The 13,183-nt window shown below is 47.1% G+C and overlaps 1 protein-coding gene across 1 annotated transcript in view; it reads right to left on the bottom strand.

Moving 5' to 3' along the window:
• DSTYK (dual serine/threonine and tyrosine protein kinase) overlaps positions 1-13,183 on the bottom strand; it is a 237,629-nt gene that overhangs the window by 28,648 nt on the left and 195,798 nt on the right. The window contains exon 11 of the mRNA XM_082247304.1: positions 8,269-8,383. Within this exon, the coding sequence (XP_082103430.1) occupies positions 8,269-8,383 (115 nt within the window). The remainder of the gene's footprint in view (positions 1-8,268; positions 8,384-13,183) is intronic.

Raw genomic sequence — 13,183 nt, 5'->3', positions numbered from 1 at the left:
ATCATCACAAATGGGGTACTGGAGGGTCCTGCGGCCACCCCGAGGGGATCAGGTGGGGATACATGTGTGGCAGGGTTCATGTAACAAGAAACTTGCCAGCAAACACAAAAAAATTAATTGCAAGAAAAAAATTTTTTTTTTTTAACTTAGTCCCCCAGCGCAATAGCGCCCCTCAGTCTACCTGCTTGGACCCCTCAGAAAGAGAGAGAGACCCCAAGCTCACCTGATGCACAGAAGTTTCTATCAACTTGCTTCCAGCACTGTCTGTTACAGACAGGAAGTCTTTGGCTTCCTTTCCCTGGGCCAAGGAGGCGGCTCTGCCCCTTTACTTGCCTTCCGGCGCCTCCCCATAGCTCCTCAAGGTGTTTGGTCACCTCAAACATGGCCGCCCCCATGCTGGAGACACGGGGTTACGCCAATATGGCGGCCTCGTGCGATCTGCAAAACAATGGCGGCGGCCTGTGTAGGATAGCGGCGGCTAGCCTGCGGGAAGTATGTATTCGGCCTGGCAGCCTGCGGGAGTGCCTCGGCCCCACAAACTTCACCCTGAATGGTGATAAGCCTGGCCGGTGGTATAGGACCCTGGCGGGCCGCATGCGGTCCGTGGGCCGTCGGGAGGCTTGGAAGTGACCGGTTGCTGGAGGAATGGCGATCTGGACTGCAGTAACTCAGGCTTCTACTTCAATAGTAATACCCTTTTGTACTTGGGGGATCTGTGACCTGTTATAGGATAGAGAGGAGACCCATCCTACCATCCCAGAGAGGGGCCCGCGTCCACCACAAACCCGACAGGGGGGAGAGGGGGAACATTCTACTCACCATACCGGAAGCAGGCGGGCGCCAACTCCTGACAGAACCCCTCTCCACCGGGGTGGGGGGGCTGTCGACCAATACAGACGCCGTGACTCTGTTGGTCATTGGCGTCCAGGCGAGACGTTTAACTCGCAGCGTCAGTCCCCGTCCAGTGGGACTATGTCGCGGCCGACCCAGCGCGGAGCTATGGCCTGCACGCGCTCGTAGGCTGAACTGGGGTGACCACTGGATCTCAACATCCAGCCCGTCGCCCAGTTCCAGCTTTCTTGCTTGAAGATCTCACAGGAACACTGGAGAAAAAAGCTGTCTAAAAAAAAAAATCTTTCTAAGAAAAAAATCCTGCCAGGACCGAAGATCCTAGCAAGGCATCTAGGTCCTTACTCCTAACTAGACAGAAAAAAACTGATTTGCTGTAGCAGGAAGTGAGAGGATATACCCTCTGGGACTGCCCCTAGGGTGTGGCCAGAACGTTTTCTTTCCTGTCTAGTCCTACTCCTGTAGAGGGCAGTATAACCGAGTTGATATTAATCAAGGAGGACTACGTCTGTCAATGAGCGACAGAGAAACTAGGTCTTTTGGCACCCGCCAATCCCAAAAATTGGGTCAAGTGTTCCCCTATCCGGAACTTTTTGACAATATTCTCAATGAACAGTGGGGGTGCATCAAGCACATGTTAGTGGTGCCCAAGCAGCTTGAACACAGTTATCTCTTTGTGGATAAGGTTTCCACTCAGACTGTGCCAACAAAAGGTGGATCGTCCAGTTTGCAGACTGAATAAGTCTACTATGGTTCTGGTGAAAGAATCCGCAGCCTTTACGGACCCCATTAATAGACTGATTTAGTCTGTCCCGCTATTTACATGTGATAGCGGGCTCCATATTGAAACCAATTTTTGTGACTACCCTGATGTCACAGACATGGATTGAATAGGTAAAGTTGCTGAAAGGTGTCTTAGAAATGGACAGCTTCTGCTGCTGTAGCCCATCTATTTCAAGGTTCAAGGTGTTGTGCGTTCAGAGATGGTATTCTGCATACCTTGGTTGTAACGAGCAGTGATGGGTGAGCTGTATGTGCCGAGCGTCAATTCTGGCCTGAATGGCGCCCATATGGGATGTTCTCCCACTAAGTGCTGCACAGTGCATTGTAACAGCTCTGACTGGCTGAAGCAATGCACCTGACCACTGGTTAGGTGAAAGACTGTCTAATCAGAGCTCTCACAGTGCACAGTTTCCTGATTGGGCAAAGTCATGACTACTTTACCCAATCATAGCTCAGTACTCGTGTCCCAGCCCCACACTATAAAAGGTTCCATACATTTTTAGCAAGCTAGTTAGTGTGAGTGTAGAGGGTCAGTGTAGTGTCAGTGTTTACAACTTACCGCCCGCCCACTGTCAAATAATGACGGAGCTGTGTGGCTCTCGTTCTGGGACGACTTCATATGATGATTGCACCCCAGAATGACCTCTCGAGGGGGCGTGCAGTGCAGCGATCGTGGCAGCGCCATGTTGCAAGGACACGGCGCAAACCCGATCTTGGAAAAGAGCCAATGACTTGGCTCTTTACCCATGTGATCGGCTGTGTCCAATCACAGCCGATCACATGTAAATGAGAGAGTGACATTTATCATCTCTCCTCACACTGTCTGAGTATGGCGAGGAGAGCTAATCTGCGGCTCCTCAAAGGGGACTCTAGGACAGGTAATCAGGGCACTGATCATCAGTGCCCTGATTACAGAAAGTTAAAAAAAAATAGTGCCCATAGTGCCTGCTCATCTGTACACACATCGAGAAGAAAAATTAATTTAAAAAAAATTACTTTTCAAAATTTACTGACCGAAATGAAAAACCTTGCAGCCAAAGGAAGCATCGGTAGATGCCAACACATCCACTTTAAAGAACTTTGTGAAAGTGTGCACCGATGACCAGGTGGTGCCTTGCAAACTTGCATTACTGACGCCTGGTGAAGGAAGGCCCAGGAGGCACTGAGCGCCCAAGTGGAATGCGCCTTGACAGGAAAAGGAGGAACCTGACCCTTGATGGAACAGGCCTGAACAACCATTTGTCTGATCCATCGGGAAATGGTCGCAGAGGAAGCGGACAACCCTTTCCGAGGCCCATCTGTGAGCACCAATAGCGAGTCCGAGTTCCTAAAAGATTCTGAGCTGCCAGGTACACTGTAATCGCTCGGACCACATCTAAGGCATGCAAAGCAATTTCCTTTGGATGTTTTGGAGTGGGACACAGGGAAGGCAACACAAGGTCTTCATTCAAAAGAAAAATCAGACAACCTTTGGAACGGCAGAGGCAAAGAACCATCTCATCTCTGAACCACCAAGGTGAACGATAGGATAACGCCACCAAATTCCGACACCCTGGGGCAGAGGCGATAGCCACCAAAAAGGCCGCCACCAAAAAGGCCACCTCCTGAGACAGCGTAAGCAGGGAAATCTCCCGAAGATCAAAAGGAGGTTCTGGAGGATTGAGAGCACCAAATGGAGGTCTCAAGGCGGTAATGGAGACCGCACTGGAGGAGCCAAGTGCCAAACTCCCTGAAGAAAAAGTACTCACCAGGGAGTGTGTGCAAAGGCCATTGAAAGAAGTCCGCTAAGGCTGACACCTGGCCCTTGAGGGTACTTAAGGTCACTTGAGCCACTGAAAAACGAACAAGGATGAACCCCAAGAGACTCACACCACGCAATGCAAGTCTTCCACGTACGATGGTAGATCTTTCCAGAAGTAGGTTTCCTAGCTTTTAACAGTGTTGAAATCACTGACTTAGACAAACCTCTATCCATCAGCACCTGGCGTTCAACAGCCAGGCCGTCAAAGCCAGTGACTGTAAAGCAGGTTGGAAGATTGGACCTTGGGACAGCAGATGCTCCCTGAGAGGAAGCTTCCAAGGAACGTTGGCGACCAGCTGCACCAGATCGGCATACCAAGCCTGGCAAGGCCACTAAGATGACTGGAATCCCTTCTGCCTCGATCCTGCGTAGAAGTCTTGGCAGAAGCTGGAGAGGAGGAAAAGTGTAAATAAGACAATACTAGCCCCATAGGGCCACCAGTGTGTCTGTGGCCTCCGCCAGAGGATCCCGTAACTGAGCCACAAACCTCTGCACCTTTCTGTTGAGCTGGGACACCAACAGATCCACCTCGGCAATGCCCCACAGGAGACAACTGAAGAAACACCTCTGGATGAACGGAACACTCCCCTCGGTCCAACGCCTTCGGACTGAGGTAATCTGCCTGCCAGTTTTCCATCCCGAGAATGTGTATGATAGAGAGGGCTGGAAGGAACCGTTGAGCAAACCTTAGAATGCCAGCTACCTAGAGCTGCCCGGAAACTTTTTGTACCCCTCTGGTGATTTACAAACAGCCGTGGCATTGTCCGATTGAATGCACACTGGACATCCCTGAAGACGATCCGTCCAAAGTTCCATGCACAGTATGATTGCTTGGAGTTCCAAGACCTTAATGATCGGTAGTCTGGACTCTTCCAGTGTCCAGATCCCTTGAGCAGAATTTTTGCCGAGGAAGCCTCCCCAGCTGGATAAGCTGGCATCCATGGTGACCACTGTGTCTAATACAATGGGAGGAAGGATTTGCCCAGCCGAAGCACCGGAGAATGAAGCCATCCCATCAAGGACTCATTTGTTCCCAGACTCAGGTGGATCTGATTGTCCAGAGACTGGAGTCTTGCCTACACTTGGTCAGAATCTCCCTTTGCAGGGACCTCGTATAGAACTGTGCAAATGGAGCCGCCTTGAAAGTAGACACCATCAGGCCCAGCAATTGCATGCAAGTCCAGAGGGATGACTATCTGCTGAACAGGAGACAAAATCACAGCCTGCAGTTTCTGTAGTTTGTCCAGAGGAAGAAGCACTCTGGCTAAGGCCGAGTCCAGAGTCAGACCCTAGATAGTCCAGCTTTGTGGATGGAACCAGAGCAGACTTCAGAAAATTCAAAATCCAGCCAAACTCCCTCAGAATTTGTATGGTGATTTCCAGGTTTTCCACCAGTAGGAGACTCTGCTCGCAGAAGGAGGTCATCCAAGCAGCCCAGTACTGCAATCCCCCCGTTTGCCTAACAATGCTAGCACTGGGGCTAACACTTGTGAAGACTCGAGGAGCAGAGGCGAGACCAAAGGTTAATGCCATAAACTGATAATGCTTCTCTCACACAGCAAAAAAATGGAGGAAGAGCTGGTGACAGTGTGAAGGTAAGCACCCTTGATGTCGATAGAGGCAAGAAAATGCCACTGATGCAGGGATGCCACCACCATGCGAACGGACTCCATTCTGAACTTCTGCACCTTCATGGACGCACTTGTCTTGTACCAGGGAAGTCCACTGGTCTGGAAACCAACGAAGATGTCCCACCCACCCCTGACACGGGTGAGGGTGCACCTTCATGCTGAAAGAGCCTTGTCCGTGGGTCTGAATAAACCCACTCTCGACTTGCCAGACCAAGTTCGTTTGGATTCACCAGGGGAGGCCCTAAACAGCTTTGATCCCATCAGTCGCCCCTGAGGGACAAAAAAAAAAAAAAATACGTATGAGCCGAGGATGGCTCATGTCTACGACGAAGGTCCTTGCCCTTAGTAGCCTGCGGAAGAATGGTACCCTTCTCCCTTGTGAGACCCTTAATGAGGTCATCCAGGGTAGCTCAAAACAGGCAACTTCCTTGAAAAGGAATATCACTCAAGGCCTTCTTAGAAGTCTGTTCCGCAGACCAGCATTTGAGCCAAAAAATATGCAGGACCACTGCTGAAACAGAGCCTAGCGACTAGGGGAGCCGCATCCAAAGAGGCATCACAGAAACTGCAGCCCCTGGAACAACTGGTCCGCCAGCTTAGCAAAGGCAGGGGGGAGCTGCTCCCCCTCCAGGTCACGACGTAAAAGCTTAGCTCACTTGGTCAGTTTGCGACACCAGTGCAATGGTAAATACTGGCCTCAGTGCTGAACCAGCAAGGGTGTACATATTGCGGGCCACAGCCTCTGCCTTCCTGTCAGCGGAGTCCTTAAAGGCTGGGGACTCTTCAACCGGAATCATGGTTGCTTTGTGTACCCTCCGGTCTCCATATTGAACAGTCTACTTCTTAAGGAGGGACTCCTCATAGGGGTACCGCATAGCAAATCGCTTAGAGACCACAAGGAGATGTTTTGGCGGTTCCCATTCTTTAGCGACGATTCTGTCAAAATAGACGGGGAAAGGAAACACGTCTGCTGCTCTAAATGGCTTGTGAGTGCCAAAGGGAACCGATGCCTCCGTTACAGCTTCAGCTGCGTCTTCCATTTTTAAGGTCTCACACACAGATACAATTAGTGCACCCACCAGCACCTTTTTATGCACGGTTGCAGAAGAAATGGAGGAATCATCCTCACTATTTGAGAACTCAAACTCAAATTTGATTAGTGCATGTGGTTGCAGACCCAGAAGTGTTCCACGTGCGCGGTGGGCCAATCAGATTCAGGACAGAGGAGGCAGGGAGCGCTTTTTGCTAGCCCATCGCCAAAAATTCACCTCCTCCCGGGAGACAAAGGACTTCAGGACCGCCGTCAGTGCATCGATGGATGGTTGGGAATAGGAGGGCCCTGCAGCCTCTGAGAGGGGATCAGGTAGGGAAATGTGCTCCAAAGACTCCATGAGTCAATAGGGGAACCCCACAAGAAAAGGTAAAACCACTGCTAAGGGACACCCCCACTACTCCAGCAGCACCACTCCCCAGTAACAGAGCACCTATTTGATCCTCAGCAGAGTGGGAGAGTACCCCACCAGACTCGCCACCCAGCAGAAACAGGCCCATTCAGCCACCAGGATAATCTGCACTCCACATCAGCACCAGCGGAGGAGGAGGGGCTCCCACCACCAAAATCGCCTCCCACAGGGCTCCACTGTCATGGCTGCCGCTATTTTCAATGGCAAACCTCCGCAAAATGGCAGCCGGACTATGCAAACATGGCCTCTGTGCATTAAGCACACAGACTACAGCAAATTGGCGGCACTAGGAGGGATCCCTATGCCTCAGAAAATGGGACAGGCAGGTAGAGGGGGGGGCCCTGGCAGGAGCCCCAACCCGGTACAGCACCCCCCCTTACAGCCGATCGCTGGTGGCGCATCCCCTCCAAACACCCTACCCCAGGTGGTGGGCAAGGCCACCCCACGCCCCAGCGCCCGTAAGGGGGGGCAATAAGGACCACCAGACTGATGAGGGGGGCGTCTAACGGGAAGCAGGGGAACCCAGGGGTCCGACCATCCCATTGAGGGGGCCCACGTCCACCCCAAAACCCTTTGCGGGGGGGACAGTCACTTACTATACCAGGAGCCAGGCGGGCACCGCTCCAGATAGAACTTTCTCTCCATCGAAATGGGGGGTAGTCTGCCAAGAGGAACGCTCCGACTCGGGCAGAGACCCGGTCGTATGAGATCTCGCGAGACGTTTAACTAGCAGGCCGGCGTGCGCTGGCAAGATTGGGGTGCCCACTGGATCTAGATTATCCAGCCTGTCGCCCAGCCTGGCAGGTGATTGTAGATCTCACAGGAAAAGAAAATCCAGCAGAGAAAATTCTATCTAAAAATAAAAAAATTGCCAGGACCAGAGATCCCAGCAAGCAACTAGGTCCTTACTCCTGACTAGGCAGAAAAAAAAAAAAACTGAATACCTATAGCAGAGAGTATACCCCCCCCCCAGACTGCCCATAGGCGTAGCCAGACTTTTTCCGCCTAGTGTCCTACTCCTGTAGGGGGCCGTATAACCCAATGGTCAATATGATCAGGAACTGTGTCCGTCAATGAACGAAAGAAACTGAGATTTCTATTCAAGTAGTAGTATGTGAAAAGAGAACAAGGAAGAATTAGACAAAAGCTGTGCATACTGCCATGTTTCTCCTTAGTGCTCTTCAGCTGTACTTCAGACAGGTGCCATTGGATACTGATACAGGTGATGTGATCCTGGCTACAGAAGTGGTCTCTTTGAAAGCAATATTGTGAACATATTTCTCTGGTCTATTGACTGATAGAAAGTAAAATGCATAACAAAGCCTGGAGGAAGAGAGATTTCTGGCCAGCTAAGTGGATTTGTTTTATTTTTATAACTTAAAAACGGTAATTTTTGTAGAAGTAGATACAAAGCATCACAAAATCAAAAAGATAAAAAAAAAAAACTGGATGCATCCCTAAATGCACAAAATATAACTGGATATTGTTAGATGTAATAATACCAGGGAAGTTGATCCAGGGAATATGGGAGATCAGGAAGAACTGTATGCCCCCCACTGGAGCAAATTGGATTATGCTTTTTTTGCCTCTCTGGATCAACTGTGGGAATAGCATATAGTGTATATATGTGTGTGTTTTTATTTTATTGGTAGAACTAGATAGATTTTTCTTCAAACTGTAACAAAGGATAGATTTTTCTTCAACCTGTAACAAAGCACATTGCCCAAGATTTTATATTTACCTGAAAAGAGTTCTGGTGCCATATGTATAGGAGTTCCCACAATGCTGCCAGACATCATAGCCTCTGGCTTGCAGAAACCCAGGTCTGTGATTTTTGCTCTGTTCTTTTTGTCAAGCTATTAAAAAGGAAAAAAAAAAAAAAGTCAAGTCATTCTAAAAAGTGACATTTAGCATCCTATAGTTCAACATATAAGGTTTAAAAGCACAAAATGAATGGGTCAAGTACTACTAACATTTTTATGAAAAAAAAAAAATTAAATACTGGACAGCAGTGGTCCCAATGTTATGTAGATAATCTGGGGTGTAGGGGTAAATGTAAAGTGTTACTAAACCCAGGACCCTGCATTCACTATATGTGGTTTCCCATAGTACACAGAACATGGAAATGCTATTATTGTAGTAAATAAACTGCTCAATACCTTTTACCATCAGCTGTATATAACAGTCTTATATCCCAAAAAAAAAAAAAACTAGCAATATAAACCAAACTGAGCATTTGCAGAGTGACTCCCAAGGCTCAGTCTTATCAGGGGATGGATTGGGGACGGTGGATGAAGGGGAGGATCAGAGAAGACCGGATCCAACAGCCTTTTTACACAATGCAGAGGATTACCCCTTAGGTTCCACTGCGAGTATAACAGGCATGCTTTACTGCATATACAGACTGATTTTACGGTTGTGGGTTTAGTAACACTGTAAACCTCAGCAGCAACAGATTAACTACTTTACCACCGGAGGATTTTCCTGCTTAACGTCCAGGCCACTTTTTGCAACTTGGTACTGCGTGAATTTAACTGACAATTGCATGGTCATGCAACCCTGTACCCAAACAAAATTTATATCCTTTTTTTCCCACAGAGCTTTCTTTTGGTGGCATTTGATCACCTCTACGCTTTTCATTTTTTGCGATATTAAAAAAAAAAGCAAAAATTTTGCGAAAAAATTGACATTCTACTTTGACAGTTAAAAATATCCAATATATTAAATTTTTGTCATACAGTTAGGCCAAAATGTATTTAGCTACATGTCTGACAAAAAAAATTCCCAATGAGCGTATTTTTAACCGCTTTAAGACTGGAAGATTTTACCCCATTCCTGACCAGGCTATATTTTGCGATTCGGCACTGCGTTTAACGGACAACTGCGCGGTCGTGCGACGCTGTACCCAAGTTTATGTCCTTTTTTTCCCCACAAATAGAGCTTTCTTTTGGCGGTATTTGATCACCTGTGCGATTTTTAATTTTTGAAAAAGAGAGCGACAATTTTGAAAAAAAAAACAAAAAAAAAAAACAATTTTTTACATTCTGATATATAACATTCACAAAAGAAAAAAATCTATAAATCAAAATTTAACATTTTAGGGCAATTTGTTTTCTGTGACATTTTTGGTAAAAAAAAAAAAAAAAAATCACAATAAGCATATTTTGATTGGTTTGCGCAAAAAAGTTATTGCGTTTACTAACTACGGGAAAGATTTGTCATTTTTTTTTTTTTACTAGTAATGGCAGCTATCTGCAATTTTTTTTTTTGAGGGACTGCGACATTGTGGCGGACAGATCGGACCCCTAACTGACATTGACACTTTTGGGGGGACCAGTGACATTACTACAGTAGTCAGTGTTATAAATATGCACTGTTACTGTAATAATGACACTGGCAGGGAAGGGGTTAACTTTATTGGTGATCAAGGGGTTAAATGTATGCCTCATGCTTACTGAAGTGTGTGGGGGGAGGGGGTTGTGTGACAGACGCAGATCGCAGGTTCAGCTATGCTGGAGTGGCGGTGATCACCGCCTCTCCTCCCCTGGCCCGACTCCCGCTGTGTCTGAATACAGCGGGAGCGCGCCGCCGAGAGAGGGGAGAGTCTGGTGACGTAGGTCTACGTCGCCAGACCTTAACAAGCCACTTTGCTGCAGTAGCAGCAAAGTGAGCAGTGGGCAAGTGGTTAAGAAAGCTAAGGCTATGTGACGGAGCGCCAGGCACCCACCACCTGGTTGCCTCTACCAAGATACAGCTTCCTCCTCTCTGGAACCAGGAATTATAACTAAGAACTGCACACAGGAACTAGACACTAGCTTAGGTGCAAGCTGGAACTCTTAAAAACTCACCCAGAATTTATAGCACACAAATTCAGATTAGAGCTTGATCACATTATCCTAAACAATGCGAACTTTACTAACAGTAATATTAGTACATCTAACAGTACATCTAACGGTACATCTAATGACCAAAATCCCACAATGGTTCCATAACGAGTGAAAAGAGGACACAATACTAAGGACATCTCCAAGAGGATTGACAGACAATAGGTGACTCAATTAATGGGAATTCACACCAAGGAGGCACACAATGGGGGAATTATACAATGAGAGAAAGACACCTTAGACACCTTAATAGATTTAAACAAAAAACAGTAGGAGACATAAGCCTCAAGGTGTTTGAACGGATTATAATCTTGTGCCGTGAGTCTCAGTCTTTGAGGGGGTTGAAGCCAACACGACTGGCTTGGGCTGCCGATTCCATAACCCAACAAAAAAAAAACAGGGGCCCCAAATCAGTACCCAGGTCCTAGGTGCCCAAAGTCTGTTTTGGGAAGGCAAACCTTGCAAAGAATAGAGCCCTCAAAAGCCAGGGCCCACAAGCAGTATACAAGAGGCTACCCTAGTCATCTCCAAAAGCCCCTGTACCAGTTAGGTCTGTCACAAGGACAATTTGCACGGGCAACCAATGCTGGTGCGAATGACAGTGACCGGAATCTGCCAATTCCTGCAGCTGTTTCAGCCTCACTTGGGTGCCTAGCTGCTGCCGCTGAGCCCTGTACACTTCAATGATCGGTCGGTAGCAGTCGCAGTTATCCATAGCTGTCTGCCCAGCCATATATTATCACAGGTACAATTTTCATTGTGTCAGTTCCTTGTAATGTCCCACAATTACCTGTTCAGGCTGGCAGTGAAGATCCCTGCATTCCACTTTGTCATGGTGCACCAATGATTCTGCACTGCTTATGAATTCAGAGCAGAGTCACCAATCTCATTTTAGCTTTGCTTTTGAGAGATACAGTGGCATTGGAAAATTTTGCAGGAAGCTTGACTATCTGTACTCCCACGGTTTATTCGCAAACCTGTAGCCCATCAATTAGCATCTAGTACACATTGACTGCCCACTGCTATCTGGATTGAGCACTACCTCTGTTGCTGAAACCCTTAAACTGTTAAAATGGCAATGCCTGAAAGGCGGAATCAGGAAGAAAAAAAAAAAAAAAAATAAAAAAATAAAAAAAAAAAAAAAAGATTTGGCTCAGTCAGGGGAGGTAAATTAAATTTTTTTGTTTAGTTTATGTGGCTTGTGCATCCCATAGTAGCTAGATCTGGTACTTGTTTTAACTGTCATACAGGAGCCATTAGTTGTACTTTAACCACTTCTGGACCTGAAGGATTTGCCTACTTAATGACCAGGCAATTTGGCACTGCGTGAATTTAGGAGACAATTGCGTGGTCATTCAATGCAGTACCCAAATAAAATTACATTTTTTTTCCCCACAAAAAGAGCTCTTTGATCACGTCTGCGATATAAACTAAAAAAAAAAAAAAAAAAAATATAAACAAAAAAAACAAAAAAAAAAAAAAAAAAAAACACATTTTCTACTTATAAAAAATATCCAATAAACTAAATTTGTCATACATTTAGGTCAAAATGTATGTAGCTACACGTGTGAAAAAAAATCTCAAGCGTATATTTATTGGTTTGCGCAAAAGTGATTGGTTTCTCCATGTTCATTGACGGACGCAGTCTGTTCTTCATAACAGTAGGGACGTCCTAAAGCAGTGCCATAAACCATGAGGGGTAGGAATAGCAGATAATTCCCCAAGGCTGAGCCACAGCCAACCAGACAACATAGGACTCATCAGAACAAGATGAGACCCACCTGAAAAACAACATTAAACACCCTCAAGAGACTAAAACACCCTTAAACAGCAGCCTGCAAAACTTTGCGGCCAAAGGAGACATCTGCAGATGCCAGCACATCCACCTTATAAAACTTAGTGAAGGCGTGAACAGACAACCAGGTAGCCGCCTTGCAAACCTGCACCATAGATACCTCATGGCGAAAGGCTCAGGAAGCACTAAGCGAACGAGTAGAATGCGCCTTATCAGGGAAAGGAGGAACCTGACCCTTAATTGAATAAGCCTGCACAACCGTCTGTCTGATCCATACAGAAATAGTCGCAGCAGACGCAGGCAGCCCTTTCTTTGGTCCTTCAGTGAGAACAAAGCTAATCCGACTTTCGAAAAGACTCAGTAGTTGCCAAGTACACCCTGATTGCCCGAACCACATCCAAAGTATGCAAATTCCTTAGGATGTTTAGGCTTAGGACATGAGGGTAACAGCTTAACACAATGTCCTCATTTAAGTGAAAACTGGAAACCAAATTTGGTAGGAAGGACGGATCCAGACGAAGCACCACTTTATCCCTGTGAACCATCAGAAAGGGAGAATGACAGGACAACGCCACCAGTTCCGACATCCTGCACGCAGAAGTAATAGCCACCAAGGCCACCTTCGGAGATAAGGTAAGCAGGGAAATCTCCCGAATCCAAGGTGGCAACGGAGGTCGCACCGGGAGGAGCCAAGTGTCGCACCCCTTGGATAAAGCTAGGCACCAGGGAATGGGAGGCTCATGGCCTTTGGGAGAAAATTGCCAAGGCTGAAACTTGACCCTTGATAGAATTCAAGGCCAATTTTTGATCAACTCCCTGTTGAAGGAAAAGCCAAGATCCGAGCCACCGAGTAAGAGTGAGGAGGAACCCCAAGAGACTCACACCACGTAATATACGACTTCCACGTACGATGATCGATCTTTCTAGAAGTCACTTTTCGTGGGAAACACTGCAGCAGACAATCCCCTGTCCTTCAG

The sequence above is a fragment of the Pelophylax lessonae genome (assembly GCF_965119305.1).
Source record: "Pelophylax lessonae genome assembly, chromosome: 2".
NCBI lineage: Eukaryota > Metazoa > Chordata > Amphibia > Anura > Ranidae > Pelophylax > Pelophylax lessonae.
The sequence above is the reverse complement of the archived record's forward strand: the minus strand, read 5'-3'. Positions and strand labels throughout refer to the sequence as shown.